We start from the raw sequence: 26,095 nt of genomic DNA, 5'->3' as shown, positions 1-26,095 counted from the left end.
AGATTTCTAAGTTCTGACTGAAAAGGATGTCAACATCGTATTGTTCGGTGAAGAGAGAACGTTTTGGCAAAACTGAAGAGAGTATCTGAAAATACCACTGGCCTCCTTTTTATTCCCTTAACACTTTGCAGTGTGGTCCGGGCACCAGCAGCACCAGTGTTCCCTGGGAGTGTTTCTATTTTTTTCTTTTTTCTTTGGCCCTTAGTTCCCCAACCAGGGATTGAACCCTTGCCAAACCCTTGCCCCACCCTTGCCCCCTGTAGTGGAAGCACAGAGTCTTAACCACTGGACCACCAGGAAAGCCCCCTCCTCTCGTTTCTTTTAACTCTGCTCTACGTCCCCTCCTCAGAGGTCTCCCCTGACCCATGTGAAAAGCACCCTCTATATGCTTCTTTCCCACAGCAACTGTCTCTCCTGAAATCACACGTCAGTTTATCACCTGTTCCTTCTACTACACTGGAACCTCCATCCAGGCTGGGACTCAGTATCCCTAGCACCTAAGGCAGCAGCTGGGACACGAGGGTCTGAAAGAGGTTTAACGAGGGACTATTTTATATTCAGGACTGTGTACAGTGCAAAGATAACGAAACTGAACTGTAACAGTGGAGATCCCTGGGAAGTGGAGAGGGAGACTGAGGGGACAAAGGACACAGCCCTTCTACCCTTCTGTGCTTCGAGCAGTTTGTCAAAGGAGTACGCACTGTTGTCATAATTTATCAGACACTTTTCAAATAATTTATCCAACCATCTCAAGATACACCAGGCCACAAGAACAAAGCAGATTACACCTTTCCTTCTAAAAAGGTTTTAGGTTTTATTCGTTTATCAGACTACACTTCAATAAATAAGAAATCATTTTCTTTTAAGGGCCTGTCTGTTTCTCGTGGAAATGCTATGAGAAGAATTTTATTTTTGAAACTCAGGTGTTACAACTATATCACGTTTGGACTATACATTATCCCACTAGCAGGCCGGGCCCAGAGACGGCCTGCCTGATTCTTGAAGTGCTGCAGACCCTCAAGCTTGGTTTAGAATGATCACCACGAGAAGCAGAGAGACTGAGCACACTGAAATCAGAGTCCACAAAAGAAAACAATCTTCACTGATGAATCGTTTATTCAAACAAGACAAAAATGTCTCCACATTGTTTCCTCTTATACAGAAAGTGGAACATTGCAAATATATTAGCTTTTCTCTTTTTCAACAGAATTTATTTCTGTCTGGTCCCAGGAATTGCCCTTCATTTTAGGATTCACGTTTTAGTAACACATATGCACCCATTACAGCCAAAAGAGCGTACTGCAAAGAAAACACAGCGGAAAATTACCGTGAGGACTACAAACAAATTTGGTCTATAAATGTATTCAGATAAAGTCTGGTCAATACTGGACTGAGGACAGGATCAAAAGATGACCTCTTCCACATGCTTTGTTCTCGAAATGAGCTGTTCAATAACACGTAACAGTTAAAACCCCCAAATATATTGATGGACCAAGGATCACACACCCAACAAACACTGCTAATGTGCTACTCATTCATGTGTAGGTTTCCCACTGTGCTTCAAGTGATTAAAAAAACATATGGGGGCTTCCCTGGTGGCGCAGCGGTTGAGAGTCCGCCTGCCGATGCAGGGGACACGGGTTCATGCCCCGGTCCGGGAGGATCCCACATGCCATGGAGCGGCTGGGCCTGTGAGCCATGGCCGCTGAGCCTGCGCGTCCAGAGCCTGTGCTCCACAACAGGAGAGGCCACAACAGTGAGAGGCCCGCGTACCGCAAAAAATATATATATATATACTTATGGATACTATTTTTGTTGAAGTTGGGAGATAAGCATTACTGGGCTTATTGTACAACTTTTTTCATATGTTTAAAGATTTCCATAATAAAAAGCAAAAACTATATAGGTGCCATTTTAGAACACACTATATAAACATAAAAGGTGGAAGTACTTACTTTCAATAATTAATTTCAATAATTTAAAACATAATTAAAATGAGTATATTAATTTGTCATTAACTACAAATACTCTGCAGAAGAATTAGCTAGCAGAACATTCTTAACAGACTGCATCTTTACAGTTGCATGTATAAAAGCGCCAGTATTTTCTTAAAAAATAAAGACGTACACATAAATTCCTACCTTGAATTTTGGATAGTCGTTCATTATTATGGTGACCATACCAACATATGGTAAAAACCTAAATTGTGGGATAAAAAGCCAGAAGTGTAAAAAGTGTTTGTAATATAATGATAGCAATACTTGAAAACACTATAAATCAGCATAGGAAAACGTCTTCCTTGGGAACAACACTGATTGGGGCCATAAAACAATATTCACTCCTGTCTCAGAAGGTTTTATTAGTAAAAAGCATTAGCGCTAACAGCCAGGACAACTTTTTAAGAAGGCAAATTAGGATCTAGAGATGCTACTTGTCTTCACTTGCTGCATTTCACCCTAACAGAATGAAAATAATTAGTTGAGCCACTTGTACAACAGAAAGGGCAAATCGAGTTCTTAATTTTTCTTAGTAGAGATGTAAGATTCAGATAGCCTATATATAAACTGCTGTGCGAGAGAGCTTTGAAAGCACATGAATAATTACTGGATTGGCCAAAAAGTTCGTTCGGGTTTAAATCTTACGGGAAAACCTGAACAAACTTTTTGGCAACCCAATAGTTTGTAACTGAAGGAATCCTCATCATTTTCATTGCACAGCACTTTTCAGATGTAACAAAGAAGTCGGTTGGGCAGTGGACACAAATGTGAATCCCGTAATTTATACCCAAACATGATTATGATCCCAGAGCGGATAAGCCAGGATAAACCAGCCAATGATCATGCTGACAAAATTAATGTCAATATGGAATCAGTTTGACCCAAGTGTCCATCATGTCACTGATAGGAAACAAGGTAACACTCCCTTAGTACCCTCCAGTCTGCTTGAAAATCAGTGGCATCAACCTCTCACTTATACACAGCCTCTCACCAGAGTGTCTAGAAATACAGGACTGACCAGCTGCAGGTCCCTGTCATCTCCCTGCAGATATCCAGGTGGGATTATTGCAACAGAGGAGAAATGGTTAAAAGGTGAGCAGAGGGAGGAAAGGGGTTGAAAGAGGCCTTAAACTACGAGCTGATGAATAAAGCTGCATCTTAGAAAATGGTCACCGGTGTTCTCCAGCCTTACACAGCTGGTAGGATTTCAATAAAAGGAGACATTTCTAGAAAGGGTTAAATATAAAAAGGGTCACCAAGAGATGGGGAGAATCTCCTTTGGTATTTAATAACAGGACAGACTCTCTGCTGTGTCAATCAGAAGCAGAACTCATGGCTGGAACAATTATGCAAAGGTGTGTATTAAAAATTTTATCACAGAACTTTTCTTAGTAGTAAAAACCAGGACATAATCTAAATGTTGACCAAAAGAGGACTAGTGAAATCAGTTATGATTCTCAGAGGAACATTATGCAGTCGTTTAAAAAGATATAGGTGTAGGGCTTCCCTGGTGGCGCAGTGGTTGAGAGTCCGCCTGCCAAGGCAGGGGACATGGGTTCGTGCCCCAGTCCGGGAAGATCCCACATGCCGCGGAGCAGCTGGACCCGTGAGCCATGGCCGCTGAGCCTGTGCGCCCGGAGCCTGTGCTCCACAACGGGAGAGGCCACAACAGTGAGAGGCCCGCGTACCGCAAAAAAAAAAAAAAAAAAAGATATAGGTGTAGATTTGACACAGAAAGCTATGTGCAACCTTCTCTTGGGTGAAAAAATAAAACTCTTCTATGTAAAATTATATATGCATACACACATCTATATAGGTACAAGGAATACCTAGAATATTCATCACAGTGTTACACAGTAGTTATTTCTGAAAGGATTTCTTATAATTGTTATTTAAAATCTATAAATAATCTCTAGGTGAGGATTTATTTCAAAAATAGAATTAAACCCATGATACAGATAGCATACTTGCATTCAGCGTTAGATTTCAGGTCCTTAGGAAGTTCTGAATTTTGTTTAGTCTTTACAGTACAAAGAATAACTGCTTACAACTCTCCTGACGTATAATCTTTGTAATGTATCATTCTATTAACCTTGGTTTCTTTGTTTCTAAATATTTTTCTGGTTTCTGAATCTTCTGTATAACTTAAAAGTTAATCCTCACTCACCCTCTGGCTCTCCCCACCACATCCTTCTTTTCGAGCCAGTTCTGGCCTTCTTTGTACAAGCCTCTATCGTCAACTTCATTATTATCTCCTTTAGTCAGAAATTTGATGTCTCCATTATCTCTGGAAAGCAAAACAATGTCCTTTCAAAAATTATTTTCAGCACAGCATCGTTAGAAAAGTATTAGCTTGGGCAACACTTCACAGGCAGATTTGGGCACTGAGAAAAGCAGTCAAAGATAACTTGATCTTTCTTGGTCTAAGATGCTTGCTGGCAGACAACCATTCAACTAAAGCACAAATCTAATGACAATTTTGTAGACTTAAATTCTAAAACACTTAAGTTACCCTGATAACCAAAAAGCATGGCGAAGCACAAGGGCACCAGGAAGGCAATGCTTAGCTCCAGCATCTGTTTCCATCCATTCTTCATCCCCACAGACCAACTGGTTAACACAGATTATATTCCTCTTCACTCGACACATGAACTTGGTCCCAGATTACACAGATTTGAGCACAAGGTAATTCAAACACAAATGTGCTCTTAGCTCTCCTCAAGCTTATTTTTCCTTACCAAATGTGGGATGTGTTAATGCCTTATTTCCTTCACCACTGTGCAAAGTGGATTACAATCCAGTTTGCAAACAAACAGGAATTACAAACGGCATAAAACCACTGTGTTAAAGAGACAGGGGGGATTCATTTTAAACATTGTAAACTGGTGCTTACACAGCCTTGATACTAGAAACACAATATTATAGCCTTACAGAGCTATAAAGAGGGTCTTTTTTCAATAAGACAAATGAGAAAATGCACTAAATAATCTGATAAAATATTAAAAGCCCACAAAGATTTGAAACCACGCCCAAAAGAGCGAGCGGATTTGTAGCCATGGTTATAAAATAAATTAAGAGTAGAAAAACCCGGGCCATCTCTCACAATTCACGAAAGCAAAGCATCATTATTTCCTTAACTTTGAACAATTTCTCATCTTTGTTTTTTTTTATTTTAATAATATATTTTATTTAACTCAATATATCAAAAGTATTCCTTCAACATATAATCAATCTAAAATTATTATTGAGATAGTCTCTGTCTTTTTTGGTACTAAGTCTTTGAAACCTGGTGTATATTTCACACTAGCTACATTTCAAGTGCTCAGTAACCATATATTGCGGGTGGCGAACTCACTGGCTAGTGCAGCTCTGCAGGAAATGCACAATTTCCCATCTTTGGACATTGTTTTAAAATCACGTGAGAGTTCTGTCGCATCATGACTGAGCGTATTTCTTCATCAGTAAGTTAACAAGTACTACTAACAAGGTAATGTTAGTGCAATACCAGTGTTTTAACACAAACTGAAACATCATTCTAATGTTTAGAGTAAAATGAAGTGAATATTTTTAGTATCAAACATCTTTGGGGAATACCTGGAAGCAGTGAATGGAATAAGAATCTCATACCAGAAATGTACAAATAGTTAGACACACAAACACAAACACACACACACACACACACAGAGAGAATGAGCAATGCTCCATTATTTAAAAAATACAAATATATATACCTAACTTTAATCCCATAACTCATGCAGGTAAAATGCTATACTAAGCTGCATAAAGGTAAATGAATAACCACGTATGTAACGTTTTCGCTAATCACGTGACTGTACTCTCTCATGGAAACTTAATACGTTTGAGCTAGAAGTCATTGTTTCTGGTTCCCAAGAAGTGTTTTAATAAGTCATCACTGGCATTTAAGGAAAAGGCAAAGCCATCTGTGGTGGGGAGAATTAATGCAGGATATGCAATGATCAAATCATGGGAAGAGATGGGGAAAGGAATTTTTATTCATCCAGGGCTAATATTACTGCTGAGAATGCCAGTTTGTCCAAAGTGACACTGAGAAACAGGTAGCTTTCTGCATTTCAGAAGATAATTCTCTTACGAAAATTATCCTCAATTACCATGAGATTTGATTTTCTTTGAGACTCCTTCAAATAGCTAATATTCTGCAAGAATACATTCCAGTGTACATTGTGCAGCAATTCGTTTTTCAAGTGCTTTAGTAAACATCAGTTCATTTCATTCACATAATCACCCTGTGGGTTACTGTGGGTAAAGTATTATTCCCATCTCACAGACTCAGTTAAGTAGCAGGTTCAAAGTCACCCAATTACTAAATGGCAAAACTAGGAACATAATCCAGTGTTTCTGCTACTTTCTAATCAACCATTCAAACTGTCCACAGTTGTGTCTACAAAACAAAACCAAAGAGAAGTAAAGCCTCTTTACTTTTCATGAACTTTGATTACTCTGTGAACTATTGGAATGTCTCGGCCTTCGACTTTAAAAACAACGATTTCACCAGCTCTAATCGGGTCTTCTCGGAAATTTGTTAGGAACAGAAGGTCGCCCCTGTGAAAGGCGGGCTCCATGCTGCCACTGGAAAGAAACACAAAGTCACATCAGAATTATGTTCACACCAGGTGAATATTTCAACCCATAAAGAATACAACAAACATACCACTTAGAATATCCGCTTTCATCAACGTCAAGCAGGTCTCTGATATAAAACAAACCACAGCAATTTCCTTCTGATGGCTCAAGGTGATAATGGTGAGAAAGGGAGCGATTTCTTCTTGCATTTGAGTATGAAAAGGGCACTAGCGGGTCGCTCTGCAGTTTGCATTAGGTAGAAAAAGAACTAAGAAAAATGTGGACTCTTCGAAGTAAAAGCCAATGATGGCTAAAATGCTTAGGATAATTTCTTCACCTACTGCTTCATCTTTACTCCTTTGACAAAATTCCTGAAGACATGCAGTGGGAAGAAGTTTCTAGAAAACCATCTCAGTCTGTGATAACAAGGACAGCAGTTTTAAAAAAAAAACTCCCTGAACAAGTCTCAGAGGCAGGATGAGTACGCTGAAGTTTGGCAGCAAGAGTCATTATCGTGCCCCATTAGGAAGGCAGTCCTTTGAAATGTTTCACTAATAACAACTTACTCTTGCTTTCCTCAAGGGCCAGGGATTCCCCCAAGGTCAGTGTTCCCCAAGGTCACACATCCCTCATGATGTCAACAGTTTATACTGACAAGCCAAATTGCTTTAGAATTGTAAAGGATGCTTTAAAAAAAAAAAAGTCCCCATGTACTGCAATTTCACAATAATCTCTGCACGCCAGTGTGTCTGTGTGATTGAAGAAGGGCTGGAACACCTCGGACCGAGTTCTGGCTCTGCCGAAAGTAACTGTGAGATGCGGGCGACTTGGCCTTGTTGGACCTCAGCTTCCATATTTGTTGGGCCCATCTCAATTTGAGGGGCTTAACTTTTTCTTTTTTTCAAAAGCCTTAAAATCCTTCCTTCAAATGAAATCTTACCAGGTAAAATATAGTCACATAAAGTACATAAAAGTGGAGCTATCACAACCGAAGCAAGGCTAAGGTGTCTATAGTCCGTGAGCTTGGTCACCTTTTCCCTCCTAACCCATCCACCTGGACCCTAGGGCACCCCTGGAGCACAGTGTAAACACCAGTGAATTAGAGGCCCCCTCAGCTCTGTGTGTGAACCATGCCATCCTCAGGCTCCTAAGTTTATGAAAATGCTGCATCTCTAGAAGCAGGCCCCTTGGCCAGCCACAGAAGGGTGGCCTGGTGAAGCCCGGGCCAGAGCTGTTGCCCCATCACGTGACAGCGGGGCCCAGAGGAGGGAAAGGGCACTGGCTTGGGGGCCAAGAAGCCTGCGTGCTGGTTCTCCCGCTCTGGCCAGCGGTGACCCGGCCCGCGTCACTGCTCCAGCCCGCTGCTCCCCGTGGAACAACAGGGCTCCACTCCCACTGCAGGGAGACTCAGCGATCTAAGGCACCGTGAGCAGAGCATCTCCAAGCACCTAAGGGCTCACAAACACGCTATTTAATTTCAAGTTGATTGTTAAGTTTTTCCCCTTGGATGACTTCATGGCTCTGGGAAGTTAAAGTATAAACTGTTCTAAGATGAATACGCTGTGCTTTCTAAGAGTAAAAGTCTTGAGAGTCTTGAGAAGAGAGGAGTCAGCTACCACAGCGCTGCTGAAGAAACCTAAGCAAACACCAGACACCATGCTGGGCACAGACTCCCTGCCCATGCGGGACAAAGAGAACCAAGTAAGAGTTTTAAATTAGTTATGTTTAAAAATCAATGTGTACACAAATAATGCATTATTACTATCTTATTAAAATATCATTTAACATGGATTAAAACATGAAAGTGAATCACATTGCACTGGACCACAAGCATCAACATGATGAAAGGCCTCAACTGTCTACTGAAAAAGATTTTTCAACAAAAGCCAAAAAAAAAAGAAACCTTCTCAAAACAGGTATCAAGAAAGAAAACTCTAAAACTTTATCCAATTAAAACACCGAGTTTGGATTGTCCACGCTGCTCCTGGGTCCTGGGCAGCAGTAGGACGGCTGGCAGGACCCACCTCAGCACCACCACAATGGGACTCTCGCTGCCAGTGAGGACGATCAGGCCTTTCCAGATCATGAGCGCAGAAGACACAATCATGGCAAAGTTTAAGACCTGGTAATAGAGCTGGAATGAAAAAGGCCAAACCAAAAGTAAGAACCGGTGACAGAATATTCACTAACCCAAAGCTTGTTTTTTTAAAAAAAAGCTGTTATTTTAGGACATGAAACTAGTTCACACAAGCTACAAAATTAGGTAGAATTTCAACTTCTGACCATGGAATGCCCATGTATCTTCTCTCCTTCCATGAGAGAAAAGGAAAAAAATTAAAAACCAGAGTAATCTGTGGGACCTGCTTTGTTAAGGCCTCTGTACGACTCTTACCTCTCCAGAATCCCCCAGAACCTTCAACCCTGAGGGGACCCACCACTCAGGTTCTATGGCTTGGCCTCCCGCTCTAGTGCAGAGGGCGGAGGTCTAACCTGAGAGCCCCGACACGCCCACAGCTCACCCAGAATACTCCTCAGCCCCACGGCCAGAAGGGTCCCGAATGAGGGTGCAGAATCCTAGTCTTCTAGCACTCTGTCCTACACAAGGTTATTCTGCATCGGAAATTACAATTCAAAAGTGAACAGAAACTGGAAACACCTAGATGTTTAGGGTTTTCATAAATGTTTTAAATGATGAGCATCAAACATTTGGTTAAGAACACGGCAGGAAGGCCACCGAGTCCGCATCTAGTTCTAAGCCGCCCTCGCTCCACCGGAGACCACAGAGGGCCCACAGGGCTGCCCGCCCTCACTGTGCCCCAGGACGGCTCCGACTGTGGCACCTGCCTCGGCCTGCCTCCTGCACTTGCTCTGGGTGATCTGAAGAGCGTGGATGGCCCACCCAACACTCTGGTGTCTCAATTCCTGGGCCTCCTCGCCTCCAATGACCCTCTCCCTCCACCTGAACCGTCCACTCTCAGCAGCATACCTGGCCCTGAAACTTCTCAATCCCCCACCACGTCTCTAGCTCAAGTAGCCCCTCCCCCCGGGCGCGTGAGCCTGCTCTTCTGGCCTGTGTGTTCACCTACACGGCCGGACTCCGGCCCTCCAGGGGCCTCCACCACCCACTTCCGTCTCTCCACCCTCAGCATGCAGCGTGCAGCCCCCATGAGGCCTGGCAGCCGCCTTACTCCAAGACCTTCTGTCTACCCCTCCAGAGAAGAAGCTTCCAGACCTCTACCCGCGAGGGGAAACCTCTGAGTAGAGTCGGAGAGGGCAGCCTGGGCTCTAACTGCGTCTCAGCATTTCTGCCCAGCTCATTCATTTGAGCCCCACCTCCCCTCACCCCTCCCGCGCATTCTGGAGACACCTGGGACTGCCAGCCCTTGAGTCTTGGCGGCATCTGCAGCGTAAGCAGTGGAGACTTATTCCTCCACGTCCCCCCACTGCTGGTTCCAGCTGTCAGTTGCCACTCTTCTGTTTTCCAGCTTCTAGTATTTGATTGCTCTTGTTTCCCTTTCTGGGCTTCCTATCTTGGAGTAACTGATGACTTTTTAAAATCTCTTTACTATATACAGTTTTAGTGGTGTTTCAGAGGAAGTGAGATTAGGTAGGTTAGGTCCCGTCTTAACTACCTGCTAGCTTTCCAGCTAGGACTCAGATCACATGGCTCCGGACAGTACTGTTTTCCTCAAATATCCAAATATAATTTTAACTGAGACAGAATGCAGGGTTATGGACTCTTTTTGAGGATCGAATACAGTTTAAAATGCAGTTTTAAGCACAGTTTAAATATAGTTTTAAATAGTCTTAAAAATGCACAAGGCCTGGAGAAATGGGGGCTGAAGACACTCAGGAAGGCCCAGGAGGCATGTGGCAGGTGGATTTACACGCTTCTGACTTTGAAAGTGTAGACCAGCCTTTACAGCAGCGGTTCTCAAACTTCAGTGTGCACTAGCATCCCCACGTGGGGCCTGAGAATTTGCATTTCAAACAAGTTCCCAGGTGACCCTGAAGCTGCTGGTCCAGGGGCCACAGTGTGAGAACCGCTGTTCTCTACCATTGGTTCGCAACCTTGGCTGCACGTTAGAATCACCTGGAGAGCCTTTGGAACACGGTACACCTGGTCCCATCCAAGACCGATGGAACCAATGGGAGGGGAGGGGTGCTGGCATCCCTGTTTCTCAAACGGCTCGCAGGTGGTCCTGATGCACAGAGGCTGGACCACTGTTCTACACCTTCCCTCTCCCCTGGGCTTCAGTCTCTCCCACCTTCAGTCCTCCTTCCACCTCACATCCTCCGTAAGGCTTCTACACTCTCTCTTCACAGCCAAACCTCAGGAGCTTCTACCCCAGGTTTCTCCTCTTCCTCTCCATCTACAGTCACCCCTCAGCCTACACACCCAGTCACATGCTCACTAAATCCAACGGACAACTGTCAGTCCTCACCTTGCTGACCTTTTGGCAGCTGTCAACACAGATGATCACTTCTACAAGCTCTCCGCCCCTGGCTTCCAGGATAGCACACTGTCCACCCTCCGACCACTTTCTTTCTAATCTTCCTGCCAGTTCCTCCTCCTCTAACTGGACCTTCAAATGCCGGCACTGGCACCATCAAGCTAACTGCTCCCAATACTGAGATTTCCAACTGCCTCCCTGACAGTCTCACTCGGATGTCTGTAAAGGCAGCACCAACCCAACACGGTCAAAATTGAACTTAGCTTCTGCAAAAAGGCTTCAGTGCTCGTGATCTCATCTCAATACATGGCATTCCCATCCACCCAGCTGTCTGCAGTCACCCCCCCACCCATTCGTTCTATCCTCTCTATCTTCTAAATATGTCTGGCATTTGTTCAGTTCCTTCTATTCCCATTGCCACCACGCTCATCTAAGTCACCAGCACAGCCCGTCGGACACTGCGAGCGCCTCCTAAGCAGGCTCCGATGTCCACGCGTGCATCTTCCGACGCATGCTCCACGCTACACTCAGCACTGGTTTTCAAATGCACCTCTGGTCATCGGCTCATCTCTATGCCCTGCATAAGGCTCTTTGATTGCATCCCACACTCCATGCGTGAATATGATCTCTAAGTCCCTGTCTGATATATGGCCTCTCCTCTCCAGTGTCAGCTAGTAAAGCTCACTGCACTCCAGCTCCACTGGCGGGCTCTGTCAGTGATTCAGAAAGCACACGCTCCTTTCCACTCCAGGACCTTCACCGGCTACTGTCGTGGCCCAGGAGGCTCTCCTTAGCACACCTAACACTCACTCACCTTTAAGTCCTACTTTAAACATCAGTTCCCAAGGGAAGCCCTCCCTGACCTATTAGACCAGGAGTTAGCAAACTTTTTCTGTAAAGGACCAGGTAATACATATTTTAGGTTTATGGGCCTTATCATCTCTGTTGAAATGACTCAACTCTACCATTGTAGTGGGAAGGCAGCTACAGACAATACGTAAAAGAATGAACATGGCCGAATTCCAATAAAACTTTATTTATAAAAACGGGCAGTGGGCTGGAGTTTGCCAACCTCTGCTATAGACCAGCCTGTGTCCTCCTGCTATATATTCTCACTGCATCCTGTATTTCTTTATACCATCCATCACCTTGATAATTATGCATATAATTATTTAATGCATCTTTCACACTAAACTGTAAGTTCCACAAAGGCAAGGATCATTTCAGCCTCGTTCACAGCTGTGTCCCCAATGTTCAACACAGGCCTGGGAAAAAGTAAGTATTCAGTTTGTTGAATAAATAGTGAGAAATACACGGCGGGCACATATAAACTAGTAGTAAGAAAAACACTAAAATCGCAACAACAAAAAAGAAGCACAAGCCTAAAACTATTAATATTCCAAAGAAGAAACATAAGTGGCGAATAAACACAAAGTGTTTAAACCAAATCCTGCCTCCCCCTTGCCCCTTTTCGGCCTAGTAAATGTAAAGGTTTTTTGTTTATTTGTGTGTGTGTGTGTGTGTGTGTGTGTGTGTGCGCGTGTGTGTGTGTTTTAATGCTAATACTCAGAGCATGGCAAGCATATATTCCAGTGGTGGGGATGCAAGTTGATATAACCATTCTGAAAGCAATTTAGTGTCAAGCATTAGTATCAAGAGGTTGCTCTTGGCCCAGTAACCCTACTTCTAGGAATTCAGTTTAAACCAGTTTAAACCTAAAGGCAAATAGGGAATTACGGCCCAAAGATACTTATCACAGTCTTATTTTTAAAGGGAATGGGAAATAAATGAGCAACAACAGAGAAATGACTGAGTAAATAACGGCAAATTACTGCACTATTCGAAACAATGAATAAAGAACTTTAATGGCAGGACGAAACACTCAAGACATATTGAGTGAAAAATGTAGGCTGCAGTAGGATCTCCCCAAACTGTTTAACAGTTTATAAAGCAAACACAAGGAGATCCCCCAAGATGCTAAGAGTCTATCTTAGCATGGTGGAATTATGAATGATGGGACTGTCTTATTTAAACTACTTTAAACTACTCTCTAGTCTTTAAAATTCCTATGATGAGCATAGATTAATTTCAAAATCTGGGAGGGGGTAGGGAAGTATTTAAAGGAAGAGCAATTTGACAAGATAGAGGCCGTTAAAATAATCATTTTGAAGAGTGTGACAAAACATGAAAACATTCTGATATGATAGGAAGGAAAAGAAAAGCAAAGCTCAAAACTGTCTCTTGCTAAAATTACAACTGTGTGCAAGTATGTAATTTGAGGTAATCGTGAAGGTTACAAAAGTGGGGACAAAAGGTGCATTAAAATAACATATTTCGATGTAATAAATGAAAATAGGATAATAAATGTAATTCAAAATTAAAGTTACATACCATTTTTTTAACTCCTTGGCTTAAGTGTCAATAGCAAATTATCAAATTAAATTAAGTTCCCAGGAGAGCAAAAAAGGAAACTGGAGTGCTAAACGGACATTGTTCAAGTGTTGGGCTATAATATGTTAAACGGTTGCTTAAAGTAAAATCAGCCTTGCTAGCCACATCAGCCTGAAGCAGAAGTTGTTCACTGGCGTTCACGTTCAAAAACTTCACCACCTGCTCTGCCTGACCTAAAGGATTTAGTAAAGAACTGCTGTTGCATTATGAACTGCCGCTCTGATTAGGAAAGCCCCAAGGCATGGTTTTCTATAGAGACTGCCATCTTTATACACGTTTTCAAACCATCGGGCTCCACCCTGATAAAAGAAAATTATACAATATTGCCACTTATCTAATAAAGACCACGTACTGAGAATATATTTTCCAGTATGATTTTCTATGCTTGAAAAATTCTTTGAGAGGAAATAAAATCAATTCCTAAAAAAAAAACTTCTCTGAGCAAGACATTTATTTGCTCAAGAGGTAGCCAATTATATAGAAACCTAACAATCAAGCTAACTGCAAAACCACACATCACCCTTCCAGCACCCTATCTTTAAGGGACCTAGTATCTAAGTCTAGGACTGAAATCCTGGAATCTAGAAAATGTAATTTTGATGGAACTACTGACAAGCTGATTGGAAATATACACCCCACATTTCACTGGTGCCTTTTCTTATTGTTCATCTTTGCCTACCAACTCTGTATGCTTGGCACTTAATCATCCCAGCAGAGTTTAGAAGCAAGCTCACAGTCTTTGTCAAGCAAAGATGAAATAGCCAATGTCTACGGGTTTTAAACAAACGTTTCAGACCAGATATTGTGGCTGACAGAGCAGCAGAAATGCCAGTGGCTGTTTTTCTTCCTCTCTTTCTCACTGCAGAAACAAAGAGTCCTTGTTTTTGCATGTGCCTCTTTCCTTAATTAACTGTAAGCAAGGGCAGCAGAAAAAGGAGGTCTCTCTTCCAAGACTGGTGGAGCGAGCATGCCTGACAAGGTGTCACAGGATGCTATTGTGGAGGGAAAAAGAAAAAAGCAAAAGGACAAAGCTTTAAAAAAAAAAAAACAAAAAGGACAAGGAGGCAGCAGATTTGAGCTTCTGAATTTTAATTAGAAGACTAGCAAAATACAGACAATGCAACCAGCTACTAACGGGCCTTATCACTGAGAGTGGGAATATACAGAGCTTTCAAAAGGCAAACTGGCTTAGCGATTGACAGATTCACCAGAAGGCGTTCATTGATAGTCTGCAGTCGGTAATCGGTACCAATTTTAGAGACATTTTTAAAACCTACCCAATTAAGTCTAGATTTTTTTTAAGTAAAGCTCTACTTCCTGGAGGATTTTCTTGTAAACCACATCAATGTTCAGGGCATTAGCTGTTGGTTTTTCCAGATAGTGATAATGTCTGCCACAACTCATCTTAATCACAGAAATTCCCAGGAGCTCAACTGACATGCACACCTAGAAGCAACCAGGTTCTCAACACAGTTCATGAGATTCAAGTCACCAAATTCCCCCACGCTACTGCACTAGTCTGAAATTCTACTCGGAAAAAAGAAAGAGAGAGGGGGACGGGGTCGGGGGTCGGGCTAAGGAGAGGCATAAAGGAAGTCTTCTTCCGAGGCCCTCTCCCAGAGGGGTGAGAAATCAACTCCAGTCGCCCAAAGACCCCACGCTAGCTGCCTCCGATATTCAAGGTGCTGCCAGACCACGGAATCCAAGAATGAAGTTAGAGAAGACATCTGGAATTCCTTTTGGAACACTGATTCAGTCCACAATGATGGAGCACCACCAGTGAGCTCTCCCGCACGAGGAGTTTTATTTAGTCCCAAAGCCTGGCCGGGAAAACACTCCCCGGGATGGGAAGAAACCGCGTCGGGAGGCATTACTGGACAGCTCCCATCGCTAGGAAGTTCTCCCCTTTTGCCTGCTTTTCTGCCACTTCCATCCGCGGGCAGCCTCCTTCAGGACCTCAGGCCTCAGAAACCCCCCCGAGAAATCTGTTCCCTTTTCCACGGGATGGCCCTTCAAATACGTGCAGAAGGCTGTCACTCGCGGTAGAGTCATCTCTCCCCGCTTTCTCAACCACACGACCTCCAAAGGACGGGGTTCCTATTCTCTTCCCCTTCCGGGCTACGCTCCCCTAATTGCGCTTTTGTCAGTGCAATTAAGTGCCCACACGTGGGTCTGTGCGGATTTGAACCCAGGGCCTCCGAGAGCCCAGGGCGGGAGCCTCGGGTCGCCACCGGCCCCAGTCGCGGGGCGCTGTCCTTGCGGGAGCCCCATCCGGGGAGCTCCGACTCCCCGCTGTCTCAGCCGGTCGCGGCTTCCGGACGCGCCCCCCACGCGGGACTCCGTTACCTGGCGCTTGTTCATCTTCCTCAGATCCCCAAAGATGTCCAAGCCGGACGCAGGAAGATGCGACCCCACGGCGCCCGCGCGTACCATGCCGGGCTCTCTGGGGGGCCGAAGCGGCCCGCGGGCTCCGGGTGTCACAGACAGCTGCGGAGCACCGGCCAGGCCCCCGCCCAACGGCCTTGCCGGCCACGTGACCTGAGACTCGCTCGGGCGTCTGGGAATCGTAGTCCTGCGAGTCTTAGCCACCAGTGTACCTGGAAGGAACCAGGAGGAAGAAAACTACCACTCCCAGAATTCCGCGCGCCGAGAGCCTCGTCCAGTGAAGACCCAGGGCTCCCAGAGACTGGGGCGACCGGGCTCGGGAGCCTCGTCTGACCCTTGCGAGGGAAGCTCGGGGAGCTGGTGATGCTGCATATGGCTCGGCCAGCTCGGGGAAGTGACTGCTCAAGAGCAACCGAATTCCCCAAGACTCTGGTCAGGCGCCAGGAGGACACCTAAAGCCCTCGGTATTCACCTAGCCGTGTATCTAGGCCATTGGATGACTGCGACTAGGGAAGGCGGGGCTTCTGCAAGGGGGCAGGCTGTGCGGACTAGGGGAGGAGTCTACACAGGGGCTTGGCGGGTGGGCGGGGCCTGGAAGAGGCGGGAATTTTGAAGCCTCCGAGTTCCGCGCTCTGCAAGAGTAACAGGATTTGAAAGCAAGGAAACAAGAGAATACAATGATGTATCCTCTGATCATAGCTGTGTCGCAACGGATGTTAATTGAATGAAAAAATAGCCAATTAATTTTATGCACGAGGAAACAGAAGCCCAGAAAGGTTAAATGACATGGTCAAGGTAAAGTGGCAGAGTCTGGAATAGAACTCAAATTTTTAAATTTCCAAATACTGGATTATGGTAATCCTGATCCTAGATTATATTTAGTTTATTCACTCACTCATTTATGCATTATTTATTTCATTCATTTATTCGCAAATTTTTTGGAGCATCTACTATGCACCTAGCCCTATTCTAGACACAAGAAACAATGAACATCTAGCAGCGGGAAACATAATAAATAAGTTATACAGTACTTAAGGAGCGGTGGTGCTATGGAAGTAGGAAAAGCAGATAAGAGAGAGGAGAAGCTCTGCGGGAAGGGAGCAGGTGGCAATTTAAAATAACCCACAAGTTGACTTACCAGGAAGCTACTGAAACATACACTTCGGGACACTTCACTTGCAGAGGCCCCTTCTGAAGCCTTGAAGAAAAATGGTCATATGGTTTTGTAAGAGTTTAAAAAGCAAGATATTTGGGACTTCCCCGGTGGTCCAGTGGTTAAGACTCCACGCTCCTAGTGCAGGGGGCCCGGGTTTGATCCCTGATCTGGGAACTAGGTCCCACATGCTGGGAACTAGGTCCCACACGGCAACGAAGATCCCATGTGCCACAACCAAGACCCGGTGCAGCCAAATAAATAAATAAATATTTTTTTAAATATTAAAAAAACAAGATATTTGAATCGCTATTGGTTGATTCCCATTTCTTTGCATTCCAACTTCCCCTCCATCATACTTCCCTTCATGCTGGAGGGACAAGGAACATTTTGAGGATCCAGCTAAGGAGAGGTTGAGTTGGAGATACATTTAGTTTGGGTTTAGTAGATATATTTCTGTGGTTCATGGCTATTTCCTGTCATCCTTTTGTAGGAATGGCTTCTAGGAATATTACCACCCGCTGTACCAATTCACCTGACATCGTGGCAGGAAGTTGCACTAGAGGTGGTATCCTGATATGAGGGTCTCCTACAGCACCTGGCCTTGGAAGTATGTGGATAATAGAAAAGAAACAAGGTTTGAGAGGTATGGAGCCAGAAGCTAATCTGCATAAAAATTTTCCAAACATCAGATGTATAATATACAATTGTCATCAGTCAATCAGGAAGATAGGGTGATCATTAAAACCAGCACTAACAGCTGCTGGAACCAAGATGATAGAAATGAAAGTATTTAGATGTGTTCAGATTCTGGATATATTTTGAAGGTAGAGTCCTCAGGATTTTTTGAAAGAATAGATACAGAGTATGAGAGAAGAAAAGAAGTTAAGGCTGACTCCAGGGTTTTTAGCCTGAGGAACTGGAAGGATAGAGTTGCCCTCAACTGAGGCAAGGAAAGCTATAGGCAGAGCAGGTTTGCGGGAGAAGGGTGAGAATTCACATTCGCTGTGACCAACAAACGTGGTGCCCAGGTTTTACCCATCCAATATCCTTAGGGCACATCCTTCAGACTTTGCCTCCATGCTCCTGCATATGTTGAGCACTGGGTAAGGAGCAAAGCAGAACGACATTGAGTGGAAATCCCCAGGTACCTTCCAATCTTGGACTAGTTGATTAACTTCCATGAACCCTTTTCCTTATCCATAAACTAAAAACTACATTGGTTACAGTCACTTTGGAAGACAGTTTGTTAATTTCTTACATAGTCTTAACTATAAGATCCAGCAATCATGCTCCTTGGTATTTACCCAAAAGAGTTGAAAACCTATGTCCACGCAAAACCTGCCCATGAATGTTTATAGCAGCTTTACTCATAATTGTCAAAACTAAGGAGCAACCAAGATATCCTTCAGTGGTCAAATGGAGAAACAAACTGTGATACATCCAGACAGTGGAATATTATTCAATGCTAAAAAGAGATGAGCTACCAAGACATGAAAAGATATGAAGGAAACTTAAATGCATTCTACTAAGTGAAAGAAGCCAATTTGAAAAGGCTACCTATGATATGATTCCCATTATATGACATTCTGGAAAAGTCAAAACTATGGAGACAGGAAAAAGATCGATGGTTGCCAGGGGTTAGTGGGGACAATGAATAGGCAGAGCACAGAGGGCAGTGAAACTACTTTGTCTGATGCTATACTGATGTATAATGGACACATGCCATTATACATTTGTTCCAGTGGCATGTGAGACACCCAGTGATCCTCAGCCTCCAACAAGTCTCCTCAGCGCCACAAAGGATGGTTCCCTAGCAAGTGTAAGTAGCACTCCAGGGTGTAGCTTCCCAGGGAGTCTCCTCAGTACCAGCTTCCTCCTTCCCAGCCCCAGTCTGTCACACCTCAGAGAACTTCTCCACGATCAGGTGGCATATATCTTAACTCTTTGCCTAGGACCTACGGCTATATACAGGAGTGACTGCACACTGAGGAAGAGGAAATACCCAGGTCTTTGGGAGATCACTCTACATTGTCTCTGAATTGACTTTATATTCCTAGAGACCTAAAATGTGACTGTGCCCACAAGTCAAAGTAGGAGCTTATAGTGATCAGGTGATAGACTAAGTCTTAGCTCAAATTTGACTCACAGTGGAACTTGTTGGTGTATGGACTCACCTGTGGTCCATTTCCTCAGTTCTTGGATGTGTATTTGGAAAAGATATACTTCCCCAATCTAAGAATCCCCACGTTCTCTCTCTGATCCAGTAAGGGCCATTATCGTAGGAAGAGCTAAGTAAAAGCCAAAAGATTGTCCCTTCCCTACCAAGATACTAAGCCAGAAGCAAAATCCCATCCCTGGGGGAGTTACAGTGATCCAGGCCACCATTAAAGGATTACAAGATGCAGGGATGGTGATATCCATCACATCTCCATTAACTCACATGTTCAGCCTGTGCAGAAGTTGCATGCAGAACAAGAAAAAAGTTTAAAAAAAAAAGAAAAAAGAAAAGAAAAGAAAAAAAAAGAAGTTGCATGGATCTTGGAGAATGGCTATGGACTACTGTAAACTTAATCAGGTGGTGACTCCAATTGTAGCCGCTATCCCACACTTTTTCCATGAGCAAATCAACACAGCCCCTGGCACTTGGTATGCAGCTATTGTCCTAAATAAGTCTTTTTTCCATGCCAATTTGTAAGGACCACCATATGCAATTTGCTTTTACGTGGCAAGGCCATCAGTATACCTTCATAGTCTTGCCTTGGATTTATGTCAACTTTCCTGCTCTCTGCCATAATGTTGTTTCCAGAGATCTTGACACTCTTGACACACCATGACACTCTGAAAAACATCACATTGTTCCATTACATTGATCAAATTACACTGGCTGGAGCTGATGAACATGTGGTATAAGTACTTTTTTTTTCGGCTGCACCATGCAGGTTGTGGGATCTCAGTTCCCCCACCAGGGATTGAACCCAGGCCCCAGGCCATGGTAGTGAAAGCTCAGAATCCTAACCACAGGACCACCAGGGAACTCCAAGGAGGTAGTAAGTACTTTTGGTGCCTTGCATGTTGCCCCACTCCCTAGAGGGAATGAGAAAAAAAATGTTCACTTTTGCCATCTTAGTGAAGTTTCTGGAAGTTCAGTAGTCTGGATCGTGTTGAGATATCCCTTTCAAGGTGAAAGACCAGTTGCTGCACATCTAAACAATTACCATGAATAAAGAGAACAACACTGGGGGGTATTTTTAGAATTTGGAGTCAACGCAGACCCCTTTGAGTGTGTTATGTTGCCCCACCTACAAAGTGACCATAAGGCTGCCAGTTTTAAGAGGGAACCATGACAAGAGAAGATTTTGCAGCAACTTCAGCTCCAGTGTAAGCTGCTCTACCACTTAGATTGTATGAGCCAACAGATACAATAATAAAGGGTTATAACACAACATCAAAGTGTTGTGGCAAATAAGAATGCTCTTTGAAAACTCCAGAACGCACCAAAAGAGCATCACAGAGCAGACTTCTAGGATTTTGGAGTTAATGTATGCCCTCCTCTGTAGACACCTATTCTTCTTATTATTATTTTGGCAATGCCCCTCGGCTTGTGCGTTCCCCAACCAGGGACTGAGGCCCAGCCACGTCAGTGAAAGCGTCAAGTCCTAACCACTGGACACTCAGGGAACTCCCATAGATACCTACTCTCCTCTTGAGAAACAACTTCTGTATTGGTCCTCCGAAGATCCTGAAAGCCCAACTGGGGTACATCAGTCGACCATGCAGCCCGAATTTTCCATCACGTCCTAGGTATTTTATGACCCACCCGAACTACAAGGATAGGTAGGTGCAGCAGCAATAGATTCTCAAGTGGGAATGGAAACTAACAAGATGGGAGAAGTTTCCTGCCCTGAGCTTGAAGCGTAGTCTTCCAACCCCAGTCTCTTCTCCCTTGTTCATTTGTTTTTAATTTATGCTGCAGTGAGTGTATATGTATATGTGTGTGTCTTGCTCGTTCTATAAGATAAAATGCCTAGAAACTGAATTACTGAGCCAAAAAGTATGAACATTTAAAATTTTGAATTCATTCCAGAAAGGCTGATTTCTAATTCCATACAATAGAGATTTTAGACAGTCGTGGGCTGTCCAGTTTGGAAGAGACCACAGAAATCACACACTTGAAAGCCTTTTGCCTCTTCGATGGCGAGCATAAGGCTCAGAGAGAGAGATGACTTTTCAGTGTCACACTATTAGCTGAACTTGGAGGGGGCAAAACACTTAGATTGTTGTACTGGGCTTTAAGGAATTATATTTAACATAATGGTCAGATATTGACATCTTGTCAACCCAAAGTAAAGTGGAGCCCCGAGGCAATTCTTGGTGTGACTCTACAGTCACAGAACGGTCCTACGTTTCAAACAAAATACTCTGTGTGCTTCAGCCATGGGTGATTTTGGAGCCTTAATCACCCAGCTATTGACCAACTGCTCCATTTAGAATCACAACCTCTAATACTTCAAAGGGATTCAGAATCCATCTGGGTCAAATTTCAACCCACAGGGGGCATCCCCTCCGAAAGACTGGACAACCATCAAGCCTCTATTGAAACATTATTGAACAGCTCCTAAATTCTCTAGGTCTGACAAATCCAAACAGGTACTCCGGGTGGTGCAGCCTGTCCTCTGCTCTTTTCTGCCCTTTGAAACCCCCCAGGACTGCATGAGCAGACATAGTTCCAGGTGGGAGTTTCAACTTTCAGTTCGTAAGTTCAAGTTGCCACCTACAGACCAATGGTGTTGGAAACCAGCGTCAGCCCTGCACCACGAACACTGAGGAATCTCGGCTCTACTTGTGCTTCACGGAGAGAAATGGGACTCAAATGGAAGACAAACAGGAAGACATCTGACAGATGACTTGGAATCTTGTCAACCCCGGCAGGAACACTGGAGCCTGGCTGGGTAGGAATGAGTCTCATCATCTCAGATCTGAGTCAGCTGCACCTGGTTCATGGTACCAGACACGAGCTTTCTGAGCTGCACTCTGCCTTCACTGCATTCTGCATCTGTGGAAGGATATGGCTCAGAAGGACTGCACTGTTACCCAGGGATGTCATCATCAGAAGGTGGAAATCTGGGCTGCCTCTCCCCCCTCCTCAATCTCTCTCCCCCTCGGATGCCTAAGCGCTCCTGTCAAAATACACCACTTCTCAAACTGCCACCCTCTTGTATCCCAGCTGAGTCTTCTGAAGCCTCCCTGTGATTTCAGGTTGTTACAACCAGCCTTGAGGAATTGTATGCTAAGAAATGTGTCGGGAGTAGGAAGGAGAGAGGGTGGGGAGGGGGAGGGAGAGAGAGAGAGAGCAAGAGGGAGAGAAAGAGGGAGGGAGGGAGGGAGGAAGATGACATTCATTAGCCAAAAATGCTCATTTTGATTTATGTCCCCTGTTACTTGACCATCATGAGACAGTGAAATTTGGCTTCTAAGCTTAACTGTATGTTCTATGTTTTTAAAAAAAAGCTGGAGAGATGTTTTCTTACATTTGCTACATCTGTGAGGCTGATACGTTCTGCAAGAGTTTGATAGACACAGGAAGCAACCCTCTGTGATGCTGGGTACCCTGGAATAAGACTCAGGAGTTCTGGGCTGTCCTCCTGGCTGTGCCCACACATAGCAGTGTCACCATGAATCACCCATCTTTCTCCTTGGGACACAGTTTCCTCATCTATAGAAACAAAGTTGTGACCTCCAATGTTTCATGGCAACTGTTAAGTCTCACAGTCATGGCTGCCGGGGAATAAAAATCTATATTCCTATAACTTAGAAAAGTTATAGTAAAGCCCCTTTCTTCCTGGTTTGCAGAAACTTAATGTAGTCACTTTGAGTTTTAAAACTAGGTCACTTTGAGATTTTTGAAACATTCTCTCCTACCCACTTCATTGCTTCCCCAGATGGCAACTGAGGTAAGGGACGCATACCCTGAGTTTCAGGAGCCGTTGTTTGCATCTGCTTCTCCCTCTTGATCTGTCTCACACCTGTTCTAGCATCTTTGGAAATGTAGTCTGTCTCATCCAGCCCTTAGATGTGACCTCTTCCACTGCTGAGTCATTGGCTTCTGTCCTCACTGCTCCCACTGAAGTGCCCGTCGTGGCCTCCGGGCTTCATATGCATGTGCGTCACCTCAAGCCCCAGGCTTCTTTGGGTCCACAGTTCGCTCTCTTTTGGTCTTTCTTGGCTAACTTCCTGAGTGCTTCTGACGCCCAAATGGGTATCCAGGTGAGGCACTTCTGCTCTGGAATTCTCCATCTTAGAAAAAGCATATATCTAATGTTGCTCCACCTTCAGGACTCAGATGGAAGGGGGTAGATGCAAAGACAGCCCTTTGTAATCTCTACTGATTCTCCTCTAAACTTTCCTCTCCATTCTCTCACTTAGAATTCTGAAGGGGCTTCAAAGAAAAATTGATTACGCTAGATAGCATCCCCCTTCATAACTTTTTGGTTTTACATCGGAATGGTAACTTTGATCTTAGAAGTCAAGAATTCACCACCTTAGTCTCAGATTTTGAAAGTAACTCACCTCAGTCTCTTATCCCCCAAAGTGGGTAACTCATCTTTGGCTGTCTATGATGGGACAAGGACAGACCTTGGGGAACAAAGGAACAGATTTAAAAAGTAGGACATAGGGCTTCCCTGGTGGCACAGTGGTTGAGAGTCCGCCTGCCGATGCAGGGGACACGGGTTCATGCCCCGGTCCGGGAAGATCCCACATGCCGCGGAGCGGCTGGGCCCGTGAGCCATGGCCGCTGAGCCTGCGCGTCCGGAGCCTGTGCTCCACAACGGGAGAGGCCACAACAGTGAGAGGCCCGCGTACCGCAAAAAACAAAACAAAAAACAAAACAAAACAAAACAGCACAGTCTCTCTCACAAAGATGGAAAAGGTGACAAGATCAGTGGGAAGAATGAGGCAGGAATTAGAGTGAGATAGAAATGAGAATGGAGAAAAAGAGGAAATTACAAGTGGAAGAAAAAACTCCATTTGCTGGATCCAGGAGAGAAACTCAAGGAGTAGGGATAGCTGTCAAACAGAAAAGGGCCAGATAGTAATGAGAGGAGAGAAAAGGAATAAAGATGAACAGAAGGGGCACAGTGGCTGTCTGGGGTAGGAACACCCCAAAGTGGTCACTTTCCAGAAAAAGAAACTGAGGCACAAGGCAGCCACACGCCCCTCTGGCAGCGAGAGCCGCAAAGACCTGGAAGGTATCACTTCACGCCGGTGAACGTTCTCATTCCAGGTGCGGGGAGCTGCTGATCGGGAAGCAGCTTCCTTTCGGGAAGCGCTTCGGAATCTTCCCCCTGACTGTCCACAGCGGCAGTCAGCCAGGCCCGGCCAGTGGAGGGAAGAAAGCACACATCACATATCACAGCATGTGCTCCTCTCTTTTGTTTTATTTAAATCCCTGTAGGAACAGGAGGCAGATAACCTTTCAATAATCTGAAATCCCAATAAAAAGCAACTCACCCTGAAAAGCACACAGTGTTTGGGAAGGCTTTGGTGTTTAGTAGACTTTAAAGATTTTCATCAGTTCTCCAATTTCTCTGTGTGCATTGGAGGCCATGAGAGGACTAATGTTAGCTGAATAAAAGGTCACTAACCCAAGAGTTGTTTTTAGCCGGATACATTTGCCATAGCAGGGTGGAAAGCTCTGGATAGATATTCAACTGCTGACATTGTTCTAGAGCAGGTGCAACCTATCGTTTCTCACACACCCAGGCAGGGAGCTCTCTTCCTCTACACTTGCTTGAAAATGTTTCTCTTCTCTGCTTTGATTCTTTTTTTATATTCTCACTTTCGTTTTCTCTGTCATTTACTTCCAGCTTCATCTGGCTTTGCACCCATGAACAAACCATTTAAATATGGCTTTGCTGGTTCTTAAACTTGAGTGCGCATCAGAACTATCCCGAGGGGCTGTGGAAACACTGATTGCTGGGCTCCATCCCCAGAGTTTCTGATGCAGGTGGTCTGGGGTGGAAACTGAGAATTTGCATTTCGAGCATGTTCCCGGGTGCTGCTGCTGCTACAGGGACCAGGCTAGAAAGAAGTACTTGCTTAGACGAAGCTCTGCCTTAGCCAGTGTCACTCTGCACTTTTGTATCATTGTGATACCAAGGACAGCTTCATCGTCAATGTTGCAGGACTCCATCCAAGACCCAAAGGTGTACCAATGAAGATTTTAAGGGGGACTGTGGAAATCAGGCTGAGGGCTGGGCAACACCAGAGGGCACCAAGTCTTGAGCATCTGATCCCAAGTGGTCCCAGAGGCACTTGAACCTTTCCTCACTCCTCAAGTGGGTGTGGGTTCCATGTTTCCCTGGGTATGTGATATCTCTGAGCTGACCCCCATGGTCGGCTTTGATCAGAGGTCCTGGAACACCCAGAGCAGCCTGGAGCTGAGCAGTTCCCCAAGCCGTCCTCTCACCAGGAGCACCAGTGCCCTCCACGACGTCTCCGTCACCAAGAATGGAGGTCCAGCCAGCATCATCCCTCAGCTCGGGTGGGGGTGGAGTTGGGGAGGGCACATCCAGGCATTTGTCTGATGCAATGGGTATTAAAAGATGCAGGAACTTTGAGGTCAAGTCAGACAGGCAGTCCTCATATTAACGATTGAAAACAAAAAATGAAACATTAGTTTCATTTCAACTTCCTCAGGAAGAAGGCAGTGGAAATCACTGAAAAGACATAAGCTGTTTTCAGTTGGAAAATATCGGATATATTAGGTTAGAAATCATAGATATATTTCCAAAAGGATTAAGTAGAAACCTTATTTTGGTCCTCACGACAATCAAAATTTCCCAGTAGCCTGGAAACCATGAATCCTCGGATGCTTCTAATTCACAGTTCAAGTCTGCAGTTTTTCTAGGAAGCTTCTGGTGAGTTTCAAAAGGCAATGGAGCCCGGCCCTGTTCCCTCAGGTGCTGCCCTCTAGTGGCCACCTGAACACCTGCAACTAAGGCTTTCTCTTGGATTCTGCACGTCTATTTCTTCAGATCAAAGCAACCAGA

At 44.5% G+C, this 26,095-nt stretch overlaps 1 protein-coding gene and 1 long non-coding RNA gene across 4 annotated transcripts in view; one reads left to right on the top strand and one right to left on the bottom strand.

The window, feature by feature from the left end:
• SEC11C (SEC11 homolog C, signal peptidase complex subunit) overlaps positions 1-16,334 on the bottom strand; it is a 26,311-nt gene extending 9,977 nt beyond the window's left edge. For 2 of the 3 annotated variants that reach the window (XR_009566378.2, XM_060310378.2), the window contains exons 1-5: positions 15,851-16,334; positions 8,624-8,733; positions 6,456-6,605; positions 4,165-4,284; positions 2,142-2,199 (exon numbers count right to left, since the gene is read on the bottom strand). Coding sequence is in view for 2 of the 3 variants with exons in the window: in XM_060310378.2 (XP_060166361.1) it covers positions 2,142-2,199; positions 4,165-4,284; positions 6,456-6,605; positions 8,624-8,733; positions 15,851-15,937 (525 nt within the window). In the remaining variant the exon portion in view is untranslated. Of the gene's footprint in view, positions 1-1,098; positions 1,300-2,141; positions 2,200-4,164; positions 4,285-6,455; positions 6,606-8,623; positions 8,734-15,850 lie in introns of those variants that run through there. The other variant, XM_030868075.3, reaches the window with a different exon arrangement.
• Positions 16,254-26,095, top strand: LOC132598337 (uncharacterized). Its single transcript, XR_009566379.1, has 3 exons — positions 16,254-16,353; positions 17,536-17,688; positions 24,911-26,095. It is a non-coding gene; the product is annotated as an uncharacterized lncRNA (long non-coding RNA).

Source organism: Globicephala melas, chromosome 13, assembly GCF_963455315.2.
Source record: "Globicephala melas chromosome 13, mGloMel1.2, whole genome shotgun sequence".
Lineage (NCBI taxonomy): Eukaryota > Metazoa > Chordata > Mammalia > Artiodactyla > Delphinidae > Globicephala > Globicephala melas.
This window is presented reverse-complemented; position numbering and strand designations above follow the sequence as displayed.